At 43.0% G+C, this 27,811-nt stretch overlaps 1 protein-coding gene across 3 annotated transcripts in view; it reads left to right on the plus strand.

Annotated features, from left to right (window-relative positions):
- Positions 1-27,542, plus strand: part of CEP57 (centrosomal protein 57) — a 30,455-nt gene extending 2,913 nt beyond the window's left edge. For 2 of the 3 annotated variants that reach the window (XM_083361948.1, XM_083361949.1), the window contains exons 2-11: positions 4,679-4,835; positions 9,270-9,449; positions 11,074-11,195; positions 12,312-12,428; positions 13,310-13,387; positions 14,939-15,055; positions 16,401-16,481; positions 19,963-20,189; positions 22,608-22,752; positions 26,283-27,542. In XM_083361948.1, the coding sequence (XP_083218074.1) occupies positions 4,679-4,835; positions 9,270-9,449; positions 11,074-11,195; positions 12,312-12,428; positions 13,310-13,387; positions 14,939-15,055; positions 16,401-16,481; positions 19,963-20,189; positions 22,608-22,752; positions 26,283-26,480 (1,422 nt within the window). In that variant the 3' untranslated portion in view covers positions 26,481-27,542. The remainder of the gene's footprint in view (positions 1-4,678; positions 4,836-9,269; positions 9,450-11,073; positions 11,196-12,311; positions 12,429-13,309; positions 13,388-14,938; positions 15,056-16,400; positions 16,482-19,962; positions 20,190-22,607; positions 22,753-26,282) is intronic. The other variant, XR_014492435.1, reaches the window with a different exon arrangement.
- Positions 27,543-27,811: the final 269 nt, after the last annotated feature.

Here is a 27,811-nt window from a genome sequence, read left to right on the forward strand (position 1 = left end):
ATATAAATTTATTTGGGAGTTCCATAGAGCAGACATGTCAAACACAAGGCCCGGGGGCCAGATCTGGCCCGCGAAGTGGTTACATGCGGCCCACGAAGCAATCCTGGAAACAGTGAGGGAACAGCCCCCACTGCCTTGGCCCTGGCCCAGAGACCCTCCTGCCAGAGACCCTCAGATCTGTCCCACTCCTGCCCAGGCCCCCATAAGGCACCCTTGATGCGAACGATGTAGAGCTGGCCATGCCCACCCAGTAGGCCATACACAGTATAGCCACGCCCACCCAGTAGGCCACGCCCAACCGGCCCCCTGAGGGCAACCGCAATGCTGATGCGGCCCTCAATGAAATTGAGTTTGACACCCCTGCCATAGAGGGTGTTTCTCAAACAAGTCTATATGATTTATATATTCAGGGATAAATTTTAAATAGAGTTGTGTTGAGTTGCTTAGCATCTGGGCCACCCTAGAAGTCAGATACTTATTCTATTCAATTAAATTCTTACTGACCTATCTTAAAATTTGCGAGCTTGGGACATTGAATTGATAATTGTTTGAGTCCCCATGTCACATTGTTGTCTTTGCATTGCCTCTAAACTTGTTTGAGTGCTTTTGTTCAATACATAATTTTAGGAGTATCTCCAGTTTACTTCCTATGTTATACTTTTCCAGTTTAGAACAGCTCTGAGTGTGCCAAAAGAGTAACTTAATCATAATGTTGCATAGCAACCAGCTGAGAAACTTATTTCATATAAACATTTGTCACTTAATTTAGATCTAAGTTGTTGTGGGTATGCAATACAGTAAGCCACAAAAGATTTATCTCCCACTCCATGTCACCTGGACTAAACTATTTAGACAGGATACATAGGCAGGAGAGAGAAGAAAAAAATAATAATAAAAGCTACATAACAAGTACCTGCCTTGGCTATATTGAAGCCATGCTAGTCATGTTTCCTTGGAAGCATACAGCCTGTTTTTGTGGAAGTAAACCAGAGTTGTTGGTTACAGGTAGTCCTTGACTTATGACCACAACTGAGTCCAGAAGTTCTGTTGTTAGGTAAAACATTTGTAAGTGAGTTTTGCCCCATTTTATGACCTTTCTTGCCACAGTTGTTAAGTGAATCAAAGCAGTTGATAAGTTATTAATATGGTTGTTATGTGAATCTGGCTTCTCCATTGATTTGGCTTGTCAGAAAGTTGCAATAGGTGATCACACGAGACCTGCAACTGTCATAACCAGTTGCCAAGCGTCTGAATTTCAATCACATGATCATGGGGTCGTAGGTGTGAAAAATGGGTCATAAGTCACTTTTTTCAGTGCCACTGTAACTTTGAACGGTCGCTAAATGAACTGATGTGGGTTGAGGTGTTGAAAGAAAAACCTTCATCGTGGTTCAGTCCAAGCTGGGGATAAACAACATGGGGACTGCTTTAGAAAGAAGGTTGCAGTTTATTGAAGAGGAGAGCCAGACAGAAAGATGGCTCTGGAATAGAAGAAAAGAGAATGAGCACATGTAGGGAGTGGGTTTTTATACCCTCTTGAGCCTTTTGTTTGGAGTTGTTTCCTGTTCCTGTTTGAGGCTATTTCCTGTGTCCTGTATTTTGACCTGTGTCCCTTTGGCATCTGTGAGTTAATCCTATTGTGTCCTGTCTTAGACTTTGGGTGGGGTATGTAGATTTTAGGTGTCTCCCTCATCTTAATCTTCTAGATCCAACCTTCCTGAATGGATTATTACATCTGCATTTCTATAGAGCTGGTTTCTGCTTGGGGGAGGGAGACAGAAAAACTGGGCATGCTTTTCTGCCTCTTTAAGATCCTTTGAGGAAATATATTTTTCTGCCCTTTTTAATATTTCCTTCTCTGGGGGGCTGACTTCCCACAACCTGTATTTCCAAGCAGATATGGTTTTACATTATAACTATTTTTTGCCCTCTTGTCTTTCAAGAAGCCCAAGGCTGGCTGGCTTGCTTTGCTTATTTTATTATTCCACCTTTATTCTTTTTCATAAATAAGGTGATGAACATCTATAATATTCCTTCCTCCTCCTGCTTTCCCCTCAACAACCCTGTGAGGTGGGTTAGGCTGAGAGAGAGGGAATAGCCCAAGTCAGCCAACTGGCTTTCATGCCTAAGATGGGAATAGACCTAACAATTACTAACCTGCTGTCTTAAACACTAGACTAGACCAAATTGGCTCAAATATTACTCCTTCCTTCATTCCTCTTCAGTAAATACTCAAGAGTATATTTAACTGCTAAAGAACAGTAGCAGGCCTGAGTTTCTTGATGAACAAGGATTTAATTTCTGGACCACAGTTCAGTTTGCTCTTTGGGAGTCATCTACTTTTGCCTACTTGGAACAGCATTTTTTTGTGGCCAGCTGACCTGCCATTGGTAGCGGATTTATTTTAAAAATGGCAGGCATTCTTTCTGCTAATAAAGCTGTATTAAATCCGCATTCTGATTTTTCACTACTCATTAGGTGAGTAGGCAGAGAGTCATTGGGTTGTAAGTGTTCCCATTAATTATGGGTCTTCAAGTGTGGCTTCCCTAGCGAGCCTGTGAAGTGATTTTAATCTTCCTGTGGACTGATGAAAGAGTAGCATAAAAATTGGGAGATACGTTGTGTCTGAGGCCTCCACCCCTTTTGAGGGAATCCTTCAATCCTTCACAGGTTCACCAGGAAGGCCATGTTTATCAACCCACCTAGGGGAAGGATTTAGGACAGGGGTCTTCAAACATGGCCCTTTTATGACTTGTGGACTTCAACTCCCAGAATTCCTCAGCCAGGCACACTGGCTGAAGAATTCTGAGAGTTGAAGTCCACAAGTCATAAAAGGGCCATGTTTGAAGACCCCTGATTTAGGAGTTGGAACATTTATATCCTAATGACTCTCTGCCTACCCTCCTAATGAGCCTATTCAGGTTAAGTGGGAACTGAAACCATCCTGGAGGACATATATGGGGTTCCCTCAACCAACTTGCTCAGATTGAAGAAGCTACTTGAATAAACAGTGACGTGTTTCAAACCAAAAGGAAAAAAGAAAAGAAATCCAAATGATGATGATGATGATGATGTTATTCCTCAGGCAGGAAACCCTATACCATTTCAGACAAATGGCTGCCAAGTCTCTTCTTAAAAACTTTCAGTGTTGGAGCATTCACCACTTCTGGAGGCAGGTTGTTCCACTGGTTAATTGTTCTAACAGGAAGTTTCTCCTTAGTTCTAGGTTGCTTCTCTCCTTGATTAGTTTCCATCCATTGCTTCTTGTCCTGCCTTCAGGTGCTTTGGAGAATAGCTTGACTCCCTCTTCTTTGTGGCAGTCCCTGAGAAATTGGAACACTGCTATCATGTCACCCCTCACCCTTCTCTTCATTAGACGAGACACCCAATTCCAGCAACAGTTCCTTATATGTTTTAGCCTCCAGTCCCCTAATCATCTTTGTTGCTCTTCTCTGTAATCTTTAGGGTCTCAACATCTTTTTTACATTGTGGTGACCAAAACCTGGATGCAGTATTCCAAGTGTGGCCTTATAGAGGCATTGTAAAGTGGTATTAATACTTCATGTGATCTCGATTCTATCCCATGCAGCCTAGCACTGTGTTGGCTTTTTTTGGCAGCTGCAGCACACTGCTGGCTTGTATTTAAGTGACTGTCCACTAGGACTCTGCGATCCCTCTCATAGTTGCTACTGTTGAGCAAGGTACCACCTACTATACCTGTGCATTTGGTTTTTCTTGCCTAAGTGTAGAACATTACTTTTTTCACCATTGAATTTCATTTTGTTTGCTATGACTCAACTTCCAGAAATTGCCAAATCTTGCAGAAGTGCTCACGTATCTAGTTAGTTACAGATTGGAAGCTGGAAGGGACCTTGGAGGTCTTCTAGTCCAGCCCTCTGTTCAAGAAGGAGACCTTATATCATTTCAGACAAGTGGCTGTCCAGTCTCTTCTTAAAAAACCTCCAGTGACGAAGCACCCACAACTTTTGTAAGCAAGCTTCTTCCACTGATTAATTGTCCTCACTGTTGAGAACAATTAACTGTTAAGGGAAGTTTCTCCTTAATGACGAATTGCTTTTCTCCTTGATTAATTTCCATCCATTGTTTCTTTTCTTGCCTTCCGGTGCTTTGGAAAATAGGTCAATGCCTCTTTTTTGTGGTAGCCTCTCAAATACTAGTACACTATTATCATGTCATCCCTAGTACTTCTTTTTTCTAGACTAGCCATATCCGATTCCTGCCACCGTTCTCCATATGTTTTAGTCTCCAGACCCTTAATCATCTTAATTGCTCGTCTCTGCATTTTTTCAAAAGTCTCAATGGATGTTGAATGATGGAGTCGAGGGGGTTGGTGAGACTCCATCATTCTTGATTAGCTCTCTGGAATAGAGCACAAAAATCTTGGAGATTTCAAGCATTGTGTTTGTTTGTGTGTGAGTGTGTGAAGAGAAGCCTAGCAGCGTAAAAGTTATAGACCCTGTCCCTGGTCTGCTAGAGTGTGACAGTAGCTGTTTTAGGGATTGATAATCCTTACCAACTCAACAGTGGTTTTTCTCTAATCAAACCATTATAGTCTTCTAAAGATTCACTTTGTTCTCCTTTCTGTTATGGATGAATGTGGGATAATATCTCCGTATTTTTCAAGGAGCTGAATTAACCTTTTTTTACTTGCTTTCAGGGGGTTCTCCATGCAAGTCACACGTCGACATCATACACTGATGGGCTTTCAGCAGCTTCCTTCTCTGAGTACCCCAGGCACAAACCATTCATTAATGCTGACCTATGCCGATCCCCTGCCAAGCCGGTAATTGCCTATCCGGAGAGTAACAGCAAAGGTAATATTTCTCCCCAGAGGAAATGGGGCTGTCGGGAATCATTTTTACTTTATATGTAATCCAGTTCCAAACAATAAATCATCTTGGAAATGATATTATCTTTCTAGGCCTTGATGTGCACTTCCCTTCTTAAAAACTACTATATGAAATTTGAAGAAAGCTACGTGTTGTATTGTGACACAGATTAATAAAAAATTGTGGGTGTTTAGGTAATAGCATAATAATAATAATAATAAGTTGGAAGGGACCTTGGAGGTCATCTAGTCCAACCCCATGCTCAGGCAGGAAACCCTATACCATTTCAGGCAAATGGCTGTCCAGTCTCTTCTTAAAAGCCTCCAGTGTTGGAGCATTCACCACCTCTGGAGGCAGGTTGTTCCACTGGTTAATTGTTCTAACAGTCAGGAAGTTTCTCCTTAGTTCTAGGTTGCTTCTCTCCTTGACTAGTTTCCATCCATTGCTTCTTGTCCTGCTTTCAGGTGCTTTGGAGAATAGCTTGACTCCCTCTTCTTTGTGGCAGCCCCTGAGATATTGGAACACTGCTATCATGTCACCCCTCACCCTTCTCTTCATTAAACTACACATACCCAATTCCAGCAACCGTTCCCTATATGTTTTAGCCTCCAGTCCCCCAATCATCTTTGTTGCTCTTCTCTGTACCCTTTCTAGAGTCTCGACATCTTTTTTACATCGTGGTGACCAAAACTGGATGCAGTATTCCAGGTGTGGCCTTACCAAAGCATTGTAAAGTGGTATTAGTACTTCACTTGATCTTGATTCTATCCCTCTGTTAATGCAGCTTAGCAGTGTGTTGGCTTTTTTGGCAGCTAATGCGTGCATCAGTTTCGCAGGCACAGAATGGCAGCTTAGTGGTGTTTCTCCTCCAGAGGACTAGGCACTGCTGATTCCCCCAAGTGCCCTCCTGGCCTCAAATTTGCTTTCTTGATATTTCCTTCCCAACTCCAAGTAACTGCATGATTCCTGAGCCTTTGATTGGATGTAATCAGAAAATACAGTTAACCCTGTCTCTTCCTTCAGCCTGCAACTTCTATCTCAGCAGTGTCTTTGCATGACAGACCGCATGGCTTCAGCATCTGGCAATAACATTGTAGCTCTGATATTACTGGTCACCTCAGGCTTAGATTACTGCAATTTATAATACATGGGACTGTCCTGGAAGGAGGTTCTGAAGCTTTATTTATTTATTTGTTTATTTATTTATTTAGATTTATATAGCGCCCTTTCTCGAAGGACTCAGGGCGGTTTACAGGATGTTTAAAAGAAAATCAATACAAAAGTTAAAACAATTAAAAAAGATTAAATGAAACCCTGAGAGAAAATAAAAACCCCAGTTAAAATTAAAAATTAAAAATTCTCAGCCTGGGCCAGAGAGCTCGAAGAGCCAAGTCTTCAGGTCCCGGCGGAATGAACGGAGGTCGCGGGCAGCTGGTTCCAAAGGGCAGGCACGCCCACTGAGAAGGCCCTACCCCTGGGTGTTACCCGCCGGCAATCTTTAACCGGCGGCACCCTGAGAAGACCTTCCCTGTGGGAGCGCACTGGACGAACGGAGCTTGATGCTGGCAGCAGGTGTTCCCTTAGAGTCTAGAGTGCAGCTTCTTGCCTACTGACTATTACCATTATTAATAGCAGAATAGCACCAATCTTCTTGCAGTCGTTCTGGTTTTCAGTAGACCGCTGGGCCCAATTCAGGAGGTTGATTATGACCTACAAAGCCCTTTGGGGCCTTGTTAGAATGATAGAATTAGAAAGGACCGTGAAGGTCTTCTAGCCCATCGCAGTCCTCCTCCCATTCTGAACAAATGGTTGTTCAGTCTTTTCTGGAAAACCCTCAGTGATGGAGCCACCCACAACTTCAAAAGGTAGATTGTTCCATTGCTTAACAGTTTGGGGACTAACTTGGCTAGAGTGTCTCCATCTACTCCAAGAGGGCTGGCCGAGAATCCTTCCCCTGAGAAAAGTCAAGAGGGGGAACCCTCTCACCTTGAACAGTTTTCCTCCATAGATGCAGACGACCCCTTTCCAAAAGACACCAAGGCCCATCTCGGTGAACCTGTGGGGCAGAGGGTGTAACTTAGGTTGGAAGCCGTCAAATTTGAGAGGAATTGTTTGGATGGTTTTCATTTGATGGTGAGCTGCCTAGCTTCCTAGGGAGAAAGCAGCATATCAATTACTGTAAATAGCGAATGAGTTAATCTGTCCTAATTTTTGCATGCTGTATTGTTGCCTCTTTCCTAATCTCTGTTTTTTTTATATATATAACATCTGGTCTGATGGAGATGCATTGCATTTTGATTTGGCCCTAGTAAAGATATTGTCAAACTCTGGTGGTTCATTTTTTCTCTCTCCTGTGAACTAAAGTGGGTGTGATTTCTGCTTATTAAATAATAAATAATAATAAATAATACACCTTTATTGTCAAAGTACAACATGTGTACATTGAGATTAGCTGAGCCTCCCCCCGTGCTCTCTCCCCCCAACACACAGTGACAACAAACCCTCCATCCCACCACACTATATTTTATTTTATTTATTTATTTTAATTCTATTTATATCCCGCCCTTCTCCGAAGACTCAGGCGGCTTACAAGCTTAGCAGTAGCCTTCATTCTATGTATATGCCTGCTTATTAGGGCTTTCACACACACCCCAAGCGGCATTATTACAAAGTCAGCTTAATTGCCCCCAACAATCTGGGTCCTCATTTTACCTACCTGGGAAGGATGGAAGGCTGAGTCAACCTTGAGCCTGGTGGGACACGAACCTGCACTAATTGCAGGCAGCTGGTGTTACTTAAGGAGGCATTAGCCCACTGCTCCACCAAGGCTCATATGAACCAACTACACCACACACCGGCCTCCCAAGTCAATTCTGCATAAGATTATGTCCCATTTAAAAGCCTAACAGCCCACGGATAAAAGCTATTTTTCAGCCTGTTGGTACGGCAGGCTATATTCCTATATCTCCTACCGGATGGTAGGAGAGTAAAAAGATACCGTCCAGGGTGTGAGTCATCCCTGAGAATCTTCCTCACTCTTCCAAGTTGAATTCTGGGAGTTGAAGTCCATGAGTCATAAAAGAGCCGAGGTTGCCTACCCCTGGGTTATGCAGAAAGAAATAAGTGCTAACTGCTTTCTCTTCCCTCAACAATCTTGACTGGTATCATATGCCTCAGCTGCCCTTTTGTCATAAAACCATTTTATCTTTCCTCCTCAACCTGTTTTGATGGTGTACATGTCAGTCATTTAGATGAGTTTCCTGGTCCCTAATGAATTAATGCAAATGTTCTACCAGTTATCTTTTGTGTTGGAATCTAGTGGGAGGATCGTATTTCTGTCTCTTCCCTATTTTGAGTGTGTCCCTTGAGGATCCCAAGTTCCAGGAAGCCGCATGGATTTTCATCCTCCTCTACCCATTTGGTCAGATGCGGCCTATTCACGAAGGAGAGCAGCCTTTGAAATTACAGGTTCCTTACCTGGAAGCACTTGGGAATCTTTGAGCTACATGTATGCCCCAGGACATTAATTACCTTTCCTTTTGGAGTGGCTGTTGATAACCTAATTAAAATAGGATTATGCAAGTAAGACTCTCTCTGTTGGTTGCTGCAGAGAAAAAGAGCTCTTGCTAATTATCACCGACAACTACTTCCTTGCAGCACTGCCAGCACGAAGAACTGAAGTCATACTTTTGCTCTCTCTGTTCCTCTTTTAATTGCAGAGGCTCAGTTGCTCAAACATTAGAGCTGGCAATCTTCATTAACGTTGTTATATTAGAAAGTGTGCAACTTTTTTTCAGGCCAAGAGCTGAAAAGTGAGCAAGAGTAGGAGGGCAAAAGCTGATTTAAGAGAAAAATGTAGTGTGTGGAATTACATTAAACTGGTGGAATTGCCGAATAAACTCTTCCAGTGTTTAATACTTTGTTCATCCTGTAAAAGTTGGATGGTTTTTAATCATTTTTCTACTGGTCCTTGTGAAATGAAGTGAGACAGAGAAAAATGTACTTTATCCTTGTTGTTGTTAGCTGCGAAGTCGTGTCCGACCCATCGCAACCCTATGGACAACGTTCCTCCAGGCCTTCCTGTCCTCTGCCATCTTCTGGAGTCCATTTAAGCTCACGTCACCTACTGCTTCAGTGACTCCATCCAGCCACCTCATTCTCTGTCGTCCCCTTCTTCTCTTTCCCTTAATCTTTCCCAGCATCAGGCTCTTCTCCAGGCCAGTGTTTTTTTTACTCAAAACCTGGCAACTCTTTAAGATGTGTGGATTTCAACTCTCAGAATTCCCCAGCCTCTACTTTTGATACTGAAGATAGCTGAACTGTCATTGACTTTTAATTTTTGCACCCTTAGGTCCCTCATCTTCCCCTGTATTCTATCCGCTTGCTAACTGATGGATCTAATTTAATTTTATCTACCAGCCATATTTTCAGCTCTGAAGAACCTGCAGGAGAAAATACGTCGGCTGGAGCTAGAAAGGATTCAAGCAGAAGAGAATGTGAAAAGCCTGACCAGGGAGACCTCAGATTATAAAAAAGTTCTAAGTGAGCAGTTGCTGGAAAAAGAACAATCGAAGTTGCAAGTGTTCAAGAAAAATGATGGTATACAGATATATCTCTTCTTTGCTTGACCTCATTAAGAATGTTACATGTATGAGGACAGATATTAAAGGAGGAAGAGGCATTTCCAGAAGTCATTTGCTGCATCTCTCCCAATTTTGGTTGCAATTGGCATGCACAACCACCCTGTTATACTGTTATTGCTAGGTTGAATGCTTTTTTTTATATAATCAGGCACTGTAGCCAAGTAGGATCCGTCCATGGGACGAGATACGAAGATGTTTTGCGTACACGTGCTGTACATAGACATCCTTTGCATAGTGGTTGAACTTGCGGCTTGCATGTACAAATGAATGGCTGCTGGATATAATGCCATGGCTTTCCTCAAATTTGAAATGCTGTGTGTGTGTGTGTGTGTGTGTGTGTGTTTCTGTTCATAAGCATCTCTGTTTAAAGAAACATTTTGAGTTAAGTAAAGTTTATATTTTTAATAATACTGCATTTGTTAAGAATACTTGTAGATTGCAAGTAACTCAGTGCAATATTTGCAACCTATAGTCAAAGGATCTCTGATGATATCAGATGCAGGCAACAAATAAGAATACGAAGATGTATGGTTGGTTGGTTCTTTGGGCCATAAAGTCATGTTCACACGTATCAGGGAGGCACAATGGGGCCTGGTTGTCACCTGACATTAATTGATCCCTGTCTTAGAAGTAGAAGGAGGGGGGAAGCAGCATTAAGAGAAGTTGTTTAAAATGTTTAAATAGTTTAAATGTTTAAATAGTTGCTTTAAGTTGGATAGAAACTTAACACTCACCCCAAAATAGGATCAGTATCCTTGATTTTGGAGCAGCTGGAGGCTTAAGGGGTATAAGGCGTAATACCTATTTTGCCTTTAAAACTTCAGAAAAAGCATTAAATGTTTTGGCCCTAAATACTTTGGGAACTGCCTTCACCAAGGAAATTCCACAGAAAGGGGCAAATTACCCTTCAGCATATCTCCTATTATGATTTTTTAGATTGACAAATATCTAAGAATCCCTGGAAAAACATTGAGAATTACTGTGGTGAAAATAACTGCAGTTCAGGAAAGCTGCAGTTAGAATGGAGTGTTCTCTGATTGTTTAGCCATCTCACCTTCTGGGACTAGAATATGTAGTCCGGTTCCAAAAAGCAGCCTAGTTACCAGGATGCTCAGTTGTGTCGTGCTTGCTGGAGAACTGGCAGACTTTTCCACCAGGTTTCCATTAATCAGCCTTTGGCCAAGGCAGATATGTGATCAGCTTCCACAGCACTTTGACCTCTATCCTTCTGTCCCACACCGAGATGCATTTGTGGCTGGTCCGAGCACCTAAGGCAGTAGAAGCAAAGTAGCGTAGGTCTGCTGATATACCTGGGTACATAATTTTTTTTTATTTTTGACACATCATTGGGTGTTCAAGTGGGATATTTCTCCAATTTTCCCACGTGCTGGTTTCAAAGAGCCAGTTCTGTACCTAAATGCAGCCACTGGGACAGTCTCATTAAAACCCATTCAGTGTTGGTTCTGGAACGTGAACCTTCTTGACCCTTTGTTTGAAAATAGTAACTTTTTTAAAGAGACGATTTGCAGCCACCAATCGGCCTGGTTCATGCTAGTTTTCTTTTGCTACTCTGCCTCCAGAGTTGGCAGCACAGCTGGCAGCAGCCGAGACTCGCTGTGTACTTCTGGAGAAACAGCTGGAATACATGAAGGAAATGATAGCACAGGCAGAACTTGAAAAGACGACCGTCTTGGAGAAACAGGTACATGGGCCTTTTTAATTCTAGCGGTTGAGTTTTGTGTTTGGTCTAGTAGTGAAGGCACCAGGCTAGAAACTGGGAGAATGTGAGTTCTGGTCCTGCTCAGCATGGAAGCTGGTTGGGTGACTTTGGCCAAGTCATTCTCAGCTCAGCCCATTTCACAGGGTTGTTGCGAGGACAATAGGGGGAAGAAGGAGTATTAAGAGTATTAGCTATGTTTACCATCTTGAGTTATTTATTTAAAAAGTAATAAAATAAATAAAATATCAAGGTAGTCCCGATCTATAGAACTCAGAAAAGTTGCCACTAGCCATGGCATCTTTTTAAAAACTTCCTGGTTCACAGAATTTGCTGTTACACGATTTGTCAAAGTCATCATTTAGCTGATTTTAAAGGGACTAGAGTGATTAGGGTAAGATGCCAGTGGTTATTGGTCATGATAGCTATAAATGACCTCCAGATTTAGAGAAAATTCACTCCAATGCTAGCTATAGGGATCATCAACTTTCATATGGCCGCTGAGTTCAGCCGACCAGCATTTCCCAATATAAACAGACATCCTCCAAATCTGTGTATTTTAATTTTCAAAATTAGCCATGACAGCTGGGAAAGGGTGGGAATTGAACTTGTAGGATTGAAAGATATTCTTGGTAATCAGGATGAAGATTGAAGGAAACTTTAAAATAAATGACAAGGGAATCTGATGTGTAGTAATTAATATTCAGACTATCATGTAGCACTTCAGACTGCTGAAAGACTATCCTAGGATTATCTCCTTCACACAATATGTTTTCCTGCTTACAGTCTAAAACTATTAGTTTAAGAACTACTTTACTACTACTTTGGTAATGGCCAAAGATAGTCCCCAGACTAAAATGTCAGTGTTTAGCCATAGAATAAAATTTTGAAGCTGGGCTCTTGGAAACATTTTACCTATGCCCAAGAATTTTTTTAAAAATGGCTCTTTTCAGAGAAATACAACTAACAAATGTGGTTTATTTTTGTTGTGAACTTTCTCTCCTTTTATGACATCAGGTGGCAGAATGCAATTTAACGGGGCCGGCTCTTTCTTCTCCTTGACACAACGTGTTTTGTTTTCCTCTCCTTTTTCCCCCCCAGGCCACATTGGAAAAAGAGAGGAATGTTGATCACTCCCATGTGAAGTCCAAGTTGGAAAGGTTGGATCTGCTTGAGAAAGAATACACACGGATTACGTCAATGCAGTCTCTTGCAGAGGTGAGACCTGGATTTGTGTTCATTGTGGATTGCAAGATCCATACTAATGTAATCCTCAACCTTTTATCAAACGTTCAGTTTTGGTAATGGAATTCTGTATGTCGGCCTTCTCAACCTCGGCACCCTCAAGATGTACTGAGTAACTTAAGATTTCTCCATCTTGCAACTTCAGTGCTGAGAAATTTGAGTTTACAACTGTACATATCATGACAGTTCTATAGGCTTTAAAACAAAGACTAAAAACTAATGAAAACTAAGAAAAACATAAAGAAAAAAAGTCCAGAGAACAGTAAAAAAATAAAAATATTTAAAGAAATAACTTTCCCCTTCATCAAGACAAGTACAAACCACGTCAGTAATTTATCTCTGACATTTTAACAAAATATCTTTTCTTCCCATATCTCTTATCTACAAACAAATTATTAATATAAGAACCTGGGGGATGGGGGGAGGGGTAGAAACAGCCCCAAGGCTTGCAGGGTCCCTAAAAGGTGTGGAAAAGCACAGCATGGGGTATCTTGGAGGTGAGGGCTTGAGAAGCCCAGGTCAGGCAGGCCTGGGCCTGTGCTAGGCCTCTCCCATCTCTGAGGCCCCCCGTCCTCCACTTAACAATCGGCATAGTTGTGTAACTGCATCGGGAAGAGCAAGGATAGAGGGTTTATTAAGAGAGGCAATCACATGGTTGCCTCGCTTCATGACTGTCATGACTTGCAACCATAATGGGCAGGTTCCATTACAGTTATGCGTCAAGGACTACCCGTTCTATTTTTCTTAAAGCGGTCGGACTGTGATTTGAATTGGTCACATGGCATCCCATCCAGGGCGGCATAGTAGCCGTAACGTTTTGCCTGTGATTGTCCTGCTTTAATGTTTTTAAACAGAAAAAAATGAAAGAATTGGAAGAGAAGCTCCAGGAGGAAGAACATGCTAGAAAGCTGGTGCAGGAAAAAGCTGCTGAGGTAAATCCTGTTCACCTGGGCTGTGGTCTACGAATGAGGTACTCCTTCCTTTGCTGAGGAAGTGATCATGGGGAACTGGGAAGGTTGTGCATTGCTTCAGCAACTGTCACAAAATTATCCACTTTACGCAACATTTAAGTGTCTGATCTATCAGGCCAGCAGGTAGGATCAAGACCCCAGATGCTTTGTTTGGAAAACAGCAAACCTATTGTGTTGAATTTGTTTATTTATTTAATGTGCTTATTTAATTGAACTTTTATATTGCCCATTCACACTTGTATGACTCGGGGGGGGGGGAAACGATAGCATATAAAAGATAGTTCAAACAAAGTTACAAACAGAATTAAAACAGAGTTCATAGGCACAGTCGCAAAGTTAAAGGGCAGAGAGATTTAACCATGCAATTTCTTCATAATTTGGGCCATAAAACAGTTGTCCACTAGTTACATTCGAGGTGAATCATTTGTTCTTCTAAACCAGACATGTCAAACACAAGGCCCAGGGGCCGGATCCGGCCCGCGAAGTGGTTTCATGTGGCCCGCGAAGCCACCCTGGAAACAGTGAGGGAACGGCCCCCACTGCCTTGGCCCTGGCCCAGAGACCCTCCTTCTGCCAGAGACCCTCAGATCTGTCCCACTCCTGCCCAGGCCCCCATAGGCACCCTTGATGCAAACAATGTAGAGCTGGCCATGCCCACCCTGGCCATACCCACCCGGCCCCCTGAGGGCAATTGCAATGCTGATGCGGCCCTCAATGAAATTGAGTTTGACACCCCTGTTCTAAACTATAAACTACAAAAGTTGGGGGGGGGGAAAGTAGAGTTCCTGCAGATTTTACTCCGCTAGTCATTGCCGACCAAAGGGGACGATGCTCATCTGCATTTCAAGGCCATCGAGCCAGTATCGTTTAAAGACATTTCCGCGATCACGTGGCCAGCATGACATCATGCAGTGCTGTTACCCTCCCACAGAAGTGGTACCTATGTATCTACTTGCGTTTGCATGCTTTTGAACTGCTGGGTTGGCAGAAGCTGGTGCGAAGACAAGAGCTCACCCTGTTGCGTTACACTTGAGTCTTGAACCCGGGCTGCCGGCTTTCCAGCCAACAAGCCCAATGTCTTAACCACCGACCACGCCATCCTATTAAGCTGGAAACATAGTATATATGTATTTTTTTTCAGAAGCCTTAACCAATCCAATTGCTCCCAAATTTCTGCCACCGTCTGGGAAAACCGAAACCAAATGGTAATAAAATAGAGAAATGCCAACTGTCCATGAACTAAAAAAGCAACAGGAAAGGGGAATTTTGGGATGTGTTAACCTTTCTCTTTCCTGCAGTATACCTTCCCTCCCTCTTGCTCAGCTAAGGTCCCAAATGCCTGATTGGGAGTAAAATTACTCTGGAATTCAACTTCTATCTATAGAATCCCACTTTTTAGGAATCCAAGTTGGACAAGCCAAGGAAGGGCTTGCTTCTGGAATGGTTTCATCACTAAGTGTCAGGTTCTGTTATTGTGATAAAATCAAATAATTCCCAGGCTTACCTTGGCAGCTTCAGACAGGATTGGAGACCAATAGAAGGTTGCTTCAGGCCCAGACCCAGCCAGCACCAGTCTTGATGCCTTCAAAACCCAAGAAGATGAAAAAAAAATCAAAGCAGTCGGACAAGGTAGGTGGAGGCTACCAGCTTGTAATCTTAGAAATAGTTGCTTGGGGTCTTAGTTAGTGAAGTCAGTAGGGTTGACTTCTTGGTCACAGTCTGGTTAGATTCATGAAATACGGTAGTACTATTACCGATTGGGCATTAATGAATTGTATATAAATGTACTTGAGTTTAGAAGCAAAAGGGACAAGTAAGTCATGATGGCTTTTAGTCCCATTGCTGTTAAATTCCAAGTTTCCATCCCTGAAAAAGTACTGTTGCGAGGGGATTACCTGACACGCTTCATTCACTAGTGGTCTTTGGATCACGGACTTGGTTAACTAATGGCATGTTCCACTGATCTGATGTGAAGAAAGTCATGGGTGAAATACTGGGGCTCGAAAGTAATGTGGAGCTTTAAAGGTCAAACCCAACGTATTCAGTGAAGTTTCAAGAGAGATACAACCTGGCTTGTTGATAGCTCTGATAATTAAACAAAGCTTCCGTAGTAAGACCTTTTAGCAAGGAAACAATGATTGGAGCATCAGTCTTGCATTCTTGTTCTGAACTTCTGAAAGAACCTGCCCTGTAGCTGCTGGAAACTGAATTCCGAAATAGTTTGGTATCATTTAATGAGGGCATTTTTGCACTCTTAAGTTCTGTGACAGACATTTTACAAGTATGATTGTATGTAACCTGAACCCTTTTACTTGTCAACAAGGTGGCCAGCCTCACACTTTTGCTTAAGAGCAAATTGAGTCTCAAAAGGTTTCTAGAAAGATACCACTGACGTTATCCGGCCTGTTAAGCAAACTACCATGAACTTTCCTTAATAAGTCTTTCACTGGGTAACCAAATGCAGGGATCTGTATGGCTTAATTAATTTTTTGGTTCAGGAATGAATTAGCCAGGAACTCCTCCTAAATTAGACTTGACAAGTCTTGTTTTATGTAATGAATTCTGACTCTTTGGGGATAGCTCCTTGTCTTACTTGGATGTCATTCTTCCAATAGATACAAACGTCGCTGTGGATTATTTTTTCCAACTCTCATTATAAGAAACATTTCTTTTAAAACAAACACTAAAAAATAGTCCTCTTGTTTCACAAAGTTCTTCAGAAGCAATAAGCACTGGCTTATTGTGCTATGTTACTGGTTTGCTCTCAAGGCTTAGGAGAATGCTGGCTGACGAATTCTGGGAGTTGGAAGTCCACAAGTCATAAAAAGGGCCAAGTTTGAAGACCCCTGCTTTGATACAAGTGCCAGAGACCTGAATGATCTCATTTAATTACCAGCTGTGTGGATTTCACTTGAGCAGAAATTGGATCTGGCATAATTCCTTCTCTTAAAAAAGCTTGTTCTCTCTTCCTTAGGCTGACTCGGGAATGGCCCACTTCCACTCCCAGCCCCACTACAGGCTACGACTGGGCGATGTGCCATTTGTTGCAGGGAAGGTAACGAAGCATTATTTTCAGAGCCTTGGACCATGTTTTGCTGTTACCGCAAACAGTGGGAAAGCACGGCTAGTTTCATTAAATTCCCCTACTCATCCCAGAAGGATCTTCAGTAGTCCTTCTTGAAAGAGAAGATGGAATGAAATGGGTCTCTCTCTTCTGACCTTAGTTCTGAATTCAGAATTCTGTGCTCGTGGAGGCAAAAACCTCAGCTGTACACAAATAAAAACGAGAGATTTCAGTAGGCTTTTTGTTGTGTTGGCTGGGAAACCAGACGTTCTCCAGATGTTGCTGAGCTTTATAATTTGTGGCACTCCACATTGGCCATGCTGGTTTCCAGGCTTCTGGTTGTAGACGGAAGGCCCCAAAAGGCGTGGTGAGGAGGGTACAAAGAAGGAAGAGATAGGGAAAAAAGGAGCTTGAAGATGAGAAAGCATGGACTCATCAAACCACTGGCCTGCACTCCTCTGCAGGTTACTTGAAGGATAATCCAAACTTACCAATAAAGGAGAATACAGTCTTACCTCGGTACTCCTTGTCACTTGGTTCCAGGAGGTATGATGAGTACCAAAAGCGATGGTTTCGTCATTTTGACAGAAGTCTTCAATAACAGAATAAGAGAGTTAGAAGGGACCTTGTAGATCTTTTAGTCCAGCCCCCCCTGCTCAAGCAGGAAACCGTATACCATTTCAGACAAACGGTTGTCCAATCTCTTCTTAAAAAACCTCCAGTGTTGGAGCACTCACAACTTATGGAGGCATCTCGTTCCACTGATTAATTGTTCTCTCAGGAAATTTCTCCTTAGTCCTAGGTTGGTTCTGTCCATTGATGGGATTCAAATATGTGAACAACCAGTTCTCTATGTGGATGCCGCTTCCGGAAGTCCGTTCTGGGCCCGGGCAACAAAAAATTAGCTACCGGTTCTGCCAAAGTGGTGCGAACCGGCTGAATCCCACCACTGCATACCGAACAGATTTTTTTTTTCCCCCATAAGAAATAATAATGAGTCACAGGGCAAATGACACTGACGTGTTCTAGCTTGTGCGTTGTCTACCAAACAAATGATGAGTACTGGGACAAAATTTTCAAGTCGAAATGTGTTGAGTATCGAATTCAATGAGTTTCAAGGCAGTCGAGTACCAAGATACCCCTGTATTTGTAGCTTAGCTGTATTTGTAGCTTGCAATGAAGGGACCTTGGTGCTCTTTGAGCACTGATGACGTTACTTACTTTGGGTAGCGAAACGTCTGCAGGAAAGCAAGCCCAGCTCAGAGAACACCAAGGACCCCCTAATCCAACCTTAATTAAACCTGTTTTAATGATCCTAGTTCTCTTGGCAACGATGCCATTGGGCACAAAACTGAGCACAAAGCAGAGCTGTTCCTAAAACAAACCAGGAAATATACAGTCTCACTGATTCTATTACTTGGTGGAGCAGTGGGCTAATGCCTCCTTAAGTAACACCAGCTGCCTGCAATTAGTGCAGGTTCGCATCCCACCAGGCTCAAGGTTGACTCAGCCTTCCATCCTTCCGAGGTAGGTAAAATGAGGACCCAGATTGTTGGGGGCAATTAAGCTGACTTTGTAATAATGCCGCTTGGGGTGTGTGTGACAGCCCTAATAAGCAGGCATATACATAGAATGAAGGCTACTGCTAAGCTTGTAAGCCGCCCTGAGTCTTCGGAGAAGGGCGGGATATAAATGGAATTAAAATAAAAATAAAAAATAAATAAATGTTGTTGTCACATACTTGGGGTAAATAGATTGCTTCAAGGTAGGCAAAAGGACTTTAACATTATGTCTTAACATGTTCTTGTCCACTTTAACCTGCTGTGTGATGTTTAACTAGCTGGAATTGAGCCACGTTGCATGTTAATGGCAAAAAGGACATGATTCAGTTTTTATAGAACTCAGAAATTCCTGACCGTCTCTATTCCTTTTTTTTAAAGGATCCCAAATAGGAGACAGAGAAGGTCTTGAGCTCTGGGGATCCACTGACATTCAGGGTTGAAAATGGTGGCTTAGAATATTGAATTCTAAGGGCTGCACAGGACTTTGACATTTCAAGAGCTGCAGTCCAAGCTGAGTGGGACCTCTCTTAATAATTTCTGATATATATTTTTTGCACGATTTGTTAGTAATGGCAAAATTCCATTCTCAAAAATGAGCCTCGCCTTATCTTGGTGGAAAGACAGCGTCACTTCTTTTCCTTTAAAGCACTGCAGTTTTAAAGAAATTACTGTAAAAAATAGGGTCCACAAATGCGAGCCCTTCGCCCATTTCAATCAGAATAAGAGCTGGAAGGGACCTTGGAGGTCTTCTAGTCCAACCCCCTGTTCAAGCAAGGGACCCTAATCCATTTCAGACAAGTGGCTGTCCAATCTCTTCTTAAAGACCTCCAGTGATGAAGCACCCACAACTTCTGGAGGCAAGCTGTTCCACTGGTTAATTGTTCTCACTGTTAGAAAGTTTCTACTTAATTCCAGGTTGCTTCTCTCCTTGATTAGTTTCCATCCATTGTTTCTTCCTTGTAGTGCTTTGGAAAATAAGTTGACCGTCTCTTCTTTGTGGCAGCCCCACAAATACTGGAATACCGCCATCATTTCACCCCCTACTCCTTCTTTTCTTTAGACTAGCCAAACCCAGTGCTTTTTTTGTTAAAAAAAAGTGCCAGAACTCACAGACGTCATACAACCCACCTTGCTTACCCTACAAGGTTCCATCCCAAAAAAAGTGCCGGAACTCCGTTCTGGGTGTTCTATGACAAAAAAAGCCCAGGCCAAACCCAAGTCCGTTTTTCGTATACTTTAGTCTCTAGGCCTTTAATCATCCTAGTTGCTGTTCTTCGTGCTTTTTCCCAAAATGACTTGGGATTTTATAATGGAGTAAAATTAACATATAAGGGACGTGGTGGCTCAGTGGGTTAGGACGCTGAGCTTGTCGATCAGAAGGTTGGCAGTTTGGCAGGTCGAATCCCAAGTGCCGCGTAGCAGAGTGAGCGCCTGTTACTTGTCCCAGCTTCTGCCAACCTAGCAGTTTGAAAGCACGTAAAAATGCAAGTAGAAAAATAGGGACCACTACGGTGGGAAGGTAACAGCGCTCCATGCGCCTTTGGCGTCTAGTCATGCCGGTCACATGACCACGGAGACGTCCTCGGACAAGCGCTGGCTCTTTGGCTTTGAAATGTTGATGAGCACCGGCCCCTAGAGTCGGAAACGACTAGCACGCATGTGCTGGGGAACCTTTACCTTTACCTTTAAAATTAACATTGTGGGTTTCTTGATACTCTCTGAGCTTGCTTGTTCTCTTGCATAAGTTTCCTTACCCAACTAGGTAGCATCATCAGTGACACTAATACATATATTTATATACAAATGCAAATAAATTTCTTCTATAGTTAACCTTGTTAAAACTTTAGCGTTTGGACCATTCAGTATATAACCTTCCTGCTCTTCATTTCTGCTGTCCATTCTTGCCTCAGTCTACCAGCCCAAGCCACTCAGTCACAGCCAACGTGCAGCATGTGCTCCACCTCATGAAGCAGCATTCAAAAGCCCTCTGCAACAACCGCGTGATCAGCGAAGCCCCAATGAGTAAGCCGATGAACAGGGGCAGGAGATCATCTACGTCTTCTCTTTCTTCCACGTCCCAAGGAGACCTTTCTGAGGTGCTTCTGACATTACAAGATGAGCTCGGGCAAATGAGTTTGTGAGTCAAAACTCTTGTGCAAATGTTCACCTTGCGATCTTCTGACCATACGTGTTATTTATTAGATGGTGGTCCAGCAAGCACGTATAACCACTTCAAAAGCTCTTTGCAAATATATATGTATCTTGAGTGTTTTGAGCACCTCGTCGACCCAAATATGGGCAAAGTCTTTTGCCTGTTATCAGCTGACTGATGAGAGCAAAGAAGCTTGAAATAGCTGTCTCAGTCTCCCTTTAATTCTTTGTCAGCGATCCAAATTTATTTAACACAAGTCAAGCAATGTGCAAGTTTTTATAGAGATACGTGAAGTTTACCCATTTGATCAAATTTACCAAATCATTTAGGCCAGGGGTCCCCAAACCTTTTGGCACCAGAGACTGGCTACATGGAAGATCATTTTTCTATGGACCGAGTGGGGAAAAGGTTGCACGCAACCTAGCCCCTTGGCGTGCATGGTTTACAGTAGGGTTCACGCTCTTATGAGTATCTAACGCCTGATGATTCGAGGTGGAGCTGAGGTGGTGATGCTAGCACTGGGGAGCAGCTGCAGATATAGATGAAGCTTCACTTGCTCACTAGTTGCTCACCTTCACCTATGCAGCTTGGTCCTTACAGTACATGGACCGTTATGGACCAGGGGTTGGGGACCCCTTATTTAGACAACAACTGTGCCTCCATTCTGTTACCAGGTAAAACTTCAGCTATTACGCGCCTTGTAGCCAAATTCTGTGCTGTAGGTATAAGGCCCGATGTGAGATAATGTGGGCTCTTTATAACATTTAAAAAAAATATCAGTGAATCTGGTGGCAAAGTCAAATCAAATTGGCTTTGATCCTGACAGTGTAGTGCTGCTTAGAACTGTTTTTTTTGTTTTTGATATGTTTTATTTTAATGTTGCTGGTCTTTGACTATGATCATTCAATAAAGAAGTGGGTGTCAAGCCCCATGGGCTCGACATCGTAAGGGGTGTCTGGGGAAGGCCGCGCAAACCGCCCGCCCACACAGCCCCGTTGCTGAACCCACCTGGGAGCGGCATATCCAGCAGCCGGCCGAGCACCAGACGCCACGGGCAGCCGTGCAGGATCCGCAGCCATTTCCCCGACGAGCAGCTGCTCCGGGGCCTGCAGGGTTGCCTGCGTCGGCGGGACTACCGAAAGGACCCGCAGGCATTCAGGAAGGCAGCCACCGGACCTTCTGCATCTCCCCAGGCGCCTGTTCCTCGGTAGAGACACCGGGTGATCTGGGATTAAGTTCGGATAACAGGCTGTTGTGGGGCCTGCGGGGGGGGGGTTTGTCGAAGGGGCTATGGTGATTACGCGCTGGGAGGTGGAGAGGAGCACGTTAGGAGGGCTGGGGGGGCACGACAGGAAGGTTAGGGACATACATTTACCTGATGCTCGGCAGGAAGTCATTGTGGGAGCTTGGGTGCAGGGAGATGGGAGACGTGCGAGGAGACGGGTAGAGGGTGGGATTTATCCATGGCCAGCCAGATGTTGGTTTGCATGAGAAAGGGTGGGGCTGATTACCCACACTGTATTAAAGACGCGTTGGGGCGGCTATCTCCCAACGCTGACTTTGTAGATACCTGGAGTTTTCGTGAGTAAAGACATCCTCGTTGTTGACCGTACCACGTTTTGTCGTCTGGTTCTTTTAGCGCAGATGGCCATGACAGTAGGTTTTTTCTCTAGTTGTTTTTTTAAAAAAACCTTCCTGTCTACCATAGGGTTCTAGTGTTTCCTGGAGATTGTCCAGATACTAACCTGACCCTGTAAACTTTTGAGTTCAGCCAAGGTGGGCCAAGTTCTGTCATCGAATTTAAAGGGACTTCCTTCCAAGTATAAATATTTGGTAGTTACATATGTTAAATCTCTGCTTTGAACAATGTTACAAACTTTATCTGATTTAATTCCGAGTAGACAATGATTTAAAATAACTTTTTTTTGACTCGGTGGCTGGGCTTTGTCCTCGCATTCTGTCTGGCAGCTGCAAGCGACATGGTTGATGATGTCATAAGATTACTGTGGAATTGGCATAGTATCTCAGGGATGGTTTGGTTTCCTTGTTTTAAAATCAGAGTAGGCACATACATTAGTAGTTCTGGAGTGAGAAACTGACGCCACATTTCCCTTTATGCTAGCCTCCGTGGACTTTTTTTTGGAGGTTTCAGTGTTGGGAAATACTACAAGGTGATGTTGAATTAGGTGGAAAAAGAAGCAGTAATTATTTGCTAATCTCTTAAAAAATGCTGGACTCTTCTGACATTGGAGTGCTCCAAAACAATAGTAGGGATTGCTGTTTGGGGGAAAAAATGTATTGTTTCTATTAGCAAAGTTGTTCTGAAATAATATGTATGAAAAAAAACCATTATCAGCTATTTTTTTAACCTTGCTTTATTTGTTTCTTTGTTTTGCATACAAGCCAACACCAGCATTTGGCCAAACTCATCCATGAAGCTACAACGATTGCCTTAAGGAGAGACTTGGAGAAGGATTTGGAAGTGCTTGTGAAAAGGATGGAAGCCAAGGCTGAACAAATCAATAAAATCCAGAGGCATCGGGCACGGGTGAGTTATCCTGATGACTACTTTCAGTCCCCTGTGAAATCATTGGAGAGTCAATTTGGTGTAGGGATTATGCTAGGAACTGAAAGACTGGGAGTTCTAGTCCTGCCTTAGGCATGAAGCCAGCTGGGTGACCTTGGGCCAATCACCAGGTGACTGGGAGTTCTAGTATGGCCTTAGGCATGAAGCCAGCTGGGTGACCTTGGGCCAATCACCAGGTGACTGTGAGTTCTAGTCCTGCTTTAGGCATGAAGCCAGCTGGGTGACCTGGGGCCTGTCTCACTCTCTCAGCCTTAGGAAGAAGGAGGCAATGGCAAACGACTTCCTAAATTTTGCCAAGAGAACTGCAGGGACTAATCCAGGCAGTTGCTAGAAGTCAAGACTTATTTGAAAGCACACTCCCCAGCCACAGACAACAACAACAATGAAATCATTGCCCAGAATATCTTTATTATAAATATTAAGCAGAGAAGCGTACAGTTTCATAACATACAGTAAATTACAGAGCCCAGTTGGACTTGTGTAACAATTTCTAATTAAGTTAGGGGAAAAACTAAGTAAGATGAAATAGAAATTAAAAAATAAAATAAAATGAAAGTGGTAAAAGAACACATATTTAAGGCTAATCATCGCATTATAAAATTGCCTTGTAAAGGCGTAAAAGAAAACATAGTTATAAAATAGGGTAGTGTAAAATGATATAAAAATTTAGATAAGAGTTGCCAAATGACATTGTTAATTGTACCATCTGGTCAAGTTGAATAATAATTGCCCGGTTTCACTATCTAATTTATGTTGTTATAAGCTCTGAAGCAGAATTTGTAGCTTTAAAAGGAGTATCATCATTACAGCCTGTCTAGAGAAATGAGATATAAGTCAGGCTAAAGATAACATGTTAAAATATACCACAGTAAATGACCTATATCTTAGGCTATTTTGCAGCAATAAGATGATCTAGGTCAGTGTTTCTCAACCATGGCATGTGGACTTCAACTGCCAGTTGAAGTCCACATGCCATGGTTGAGAAACACTGGCCTAGATCATCTTATTTCTGCAAAATGATTCAGATATTTGGCTTTACCTCTTCTGAAAGCAAGGGAAGCTCTGAATAATTAGGTCTCTGCAAATCAATGGCCATTATTTGCTGCTCATCACCTTCTTCAGCTTTGGTAAAAGCCAAAGAATGGAAGGCTCTGCAACCTTCTGGAATCCCGAATCTGGGTATCCACCGATTGCAAAATGCAGAGGACCTGCTTGTGGTAGGGATTGAAGAAACAGAGGACTCCATGAAGGCTGAGCTGCACGTATGAAGCTGTAGACGACGATTCAGTGGCCTCTGTTAGGGGCACGAGAGCAAAGCAGGAAGGACAACTGATCCACGGTTCTTTTATCTGGACATCCTTTCCGGCTGCTTCTAGATCTATTGGAATGGAGGATGACGGAGGTTATTCTGAACAGTTGGAGGACACTGTCCAAAAAAGTTGTTCAATTGTCTTCAGCAGCTTCTCTGCAAAGACGCAAGCATCTCAGGACATAACCCTAAACCACGAGTAGGCAACCTTGGCTCTTTTATGACTCATAGACTTCAACTCCCAGGATTCCTGAGTCAGCTATGCTGACTCAGGAATTCTGGGAGTTGAAGTCCATGAGTCATAAAAGAGCCAAGGTTGCCTAAGGTAAAGGTAAAGGTTCCCCCGCACATGCGTGCTAGTCGTTTCTGACTCTAGGGGCCGGTGCTCATCTCCGTTTCAAAGCCAAAGAGCCAGCGCTTGTCCGAGGATGTCTCCGTGGTCATGTGGCCGGCATGACTGGACGCCAAAGGTGCACGGAACACTGTTACCTTCCCACTGTAGTGGTCCCTATTTTTCTACTTGCATTTTTACGTGCTTTCGAACTGCTAGGTTGGCAGAAGCTGGGACGAGTAACAGGCGCTCACTCTGTTACGCGGCACTCGGGATTCGACCCGCCAAACTGCCGACCTTCTGATCGACAAGCTCAGCATCCTAACCCACTGAGCCACCGCATCCCTACCCCTGCCCTAACCCCACACCAAACTGAGAAATTGCTAAAGATATCTACAGGGTGAGCCTTGGAATATTTTCCCTTAAAAGCAGAGACCGCCTGGCATTGCCATTTCTTCCAGCCCTGTTGTTTAATTTGCTCATGAACCATGTGATACATTCCTTAGCTTGACCTTGTTTCTCCCATTCCTTCCCCCCCCCCCCTTTTATCATGTTAAACCTACTTTTATTATTGGTTTTAAGGTTCAGGAAGCTTGGATTGGTTGGCATTGGGAAATATTGTTACAAGAGTAATTTTAAAGCTGCAGGATTAGTACTGCCATGTTTTCCCCAACTTCCCTTTTTAATTATTTTTCTCAAGCAGAGGAGAAGCTGTTCGTTTTTTCTGTCAGTGCTATCTTTTACTGTCCACGTAGATAGCCTTGCAGCTACACAATATTTCTGCTCCTTTTTGGTGTGGCTACAGACATTATAAAAAATGAATGTGATACAGCAGTACGGGTAGTTGTCGACTTATGACAGGTTGCTTAGCAACCGTTTGAAGTTATGACAGGCCTCCCTAGGGCTGCTTTACAATCCAAAGTCAAAATTCTGACAACCGGGCCCTCCCATGGTGACATTTGGCCTGCATTTAGGGCTGTTTGCAGCATTACGCGGTCACATGAGCACGATTTACAATGGTGTTTTTTTGTCAGAAACCAGCTTTTACTTCAAGTTTCCAGCCAAAAGCACCTACTGTGGAAAATGCTTAATGATTATCGCGTTCACCGAACAACCACGGTGATTCATTTAAATGACAACCAGAAAAAAAAAGCTTATAAAATCGGGCAAGGTCATGTGGTGACCTGATTAATGACCAGTGTTACTTACAGCCATAATTCTGGGCTCAGTTATGATCGTAAGTTGAGGATACCTGTAGAAATGGAGAGAAGAGAGAAGCTATGGATAAATTGCAGGATTAATTGCTGGGCAAAGCACAGCTTCTGAGATGCTGGATCAACAGCCATCAGCTTAACCACAATCAAAACACTGTTGCACCCGTGTAAGAAATGTGTTTTAAACAAGAGGTTAGTATGCTGCATTTATTAACGGGTGCCCACCAAGCTACATTGGCATTGGAGGAAGTAGGCTTGCCTCTGAAACAGTGTAGTGTGCTCAAAAAGATTGTGCATTATATATGTTTGCTTCTTGTGGAGACTTGCGTACCTTTAAGTATAATTAAAGACCTGAGCATTATAGGAATGTTAATTAAAGATCTGAACATTATAGAACGTTCTGTGTGAGGAGCGAGGAAAAAAAAAGTTAAGTGATCTGTGACTGGCTGAAAATAGAAAGAGACAGAGACCATTTGTAATAATGAGTGTGCAAGTGAACAAGAACAGACCTCTAAAAAAATAGATTAAAGAAATTACTGGAGTGTGGCACTTTGGGAATGAGGGTTCACAGTGGATGTTAAAACAAGTTTAAGTTTTAAATGCCCGATTCTTATTGCTTTTTTACGCGGGTACGTAGCTGGAGAAGCTCAAGGTCAGCAAGAACAAGCAGCACTGCGCTCGGGATTCCGGTAAAGTGGACGAAGACAGGAAGGCGAACCAGGCCGGTCTGAAGAGAAAGCCCAGCGGGCAGGGTAAGAAGAGCCTTCAGCTTCTGAGAGAGATGCAAAGTATACAGTCCTCCCTTCAGAAGGATGACATCAGTTGGGACTGCTGACCTGTCTTCCCCGTGTGGCGGTGGCCCAACCAGCTACCATGCTGGATGAAAGACAATACCAGAGTGGCACCTTCTAAACAAAGGCTTCTCCTATTCTACCTGTGTGCCTGATCGTGTTACCATCGTGAGGGGAGCTGGGGATGGGGAGAGAGAGAGAGAAAAAAAAGCCTCCCTTTATTATTTCATTGCTAAACGCTCACATGGGTACCAGTGACGGTTATTTTGCTACAAAACGTAATCCTCGCCCTACGTTTCTGCTTCTGACAATTAATTGTACTCCTTGCTTGGGACAACTTCCTTCTGTGAGTGGAGAAATTAGGTTGTGTGTTTTTTTTTTTAAAAAAAAATCATTTGGAGAGTTGAAGGTTAACAGGGAAAAGCCTCAGAATTAAATTTGTTTTGCAGAATTTTTTTTTGGACTTTATAAACACGCAGGGACTTTGAAATGGAGCAATGGTATGAAGCCCCTGTGTCACTTTTGACTCTTTCAAGGTGTCATAAGCAGCTTTTTCTTTAAAAAGAATCAGCTCTTCCTTCTCAGCGTGGGGAACTCATGCTTTGATGTTTGAGCAAGACGCTCCTGTTTTGAAATACAGAAATTATGCACAGAGGTGAGAAGATTTTCTTTGGCATTCAATTAAACACCATTAAAAAAAACAAAAACAAAAATTTTATATCCATTTTAGCCACGGAATTGAAGTGATGTGGTTTCGGAATGAAACTGAATTGCCAAGTTAATTTTATCTCATTTCTACTGTTTTGCTGAAAAGCAGGAGGCTAATATACATAGTTTTCCCTCCCAAATAAATGGTGCCTTCGATCATGCTGTTTAATACTGGCAGGCAGCTTTTTAAAAACTAATATTCCCTAGACTAGAAGATCTGGTGGTGGTTCTGGTACTAGGCAATTTTAATGTACATGCAACAATATTATTTATTATATTAATAATGTAAAGGCTTTCTGAAGATTGGACTGTAGTAGTTAACTCAAAATGGCTTGTGCTTTTTGAGATCGTATTGGACTGCAATAAAGGCAAATGGAATAAATTAGTCGCGAAAGCCAGTTGGCTCTTTGATCTCCCACTTTCCATGAACTGCTGGACTCCAGGAACTGATCTGTGTAATCCACACACAAAGCAGGTGTAGCATCATTAGTTGACATCTTGCCAGCAATGGGCCATCTTGTGACAGATGGCCCATTGCTGGCTGCAAGGAGAACGGACACCTGGCAAACTAGCTGGTGGGCACTGCCTCTTTCCCTCCCCCGCTGAAGCAGAAGAAGGAGCAGGCCTACTCATGCCAGTCTTAATCCCTCGCTTTCTTTTTTTTTGC

Source organism: Vipera ursinii (genome assembly GCF_947247035.1).
Source record: "Vipera ursinii genome assembly, chromosome: 4".
In the NCBI taxonomy this organism is placed as follows: Eukaryota; Metazoa; Chordata; class Lepidosauria; order Squamata; family Viperidae; genus Vipera; species Vipera ursinii.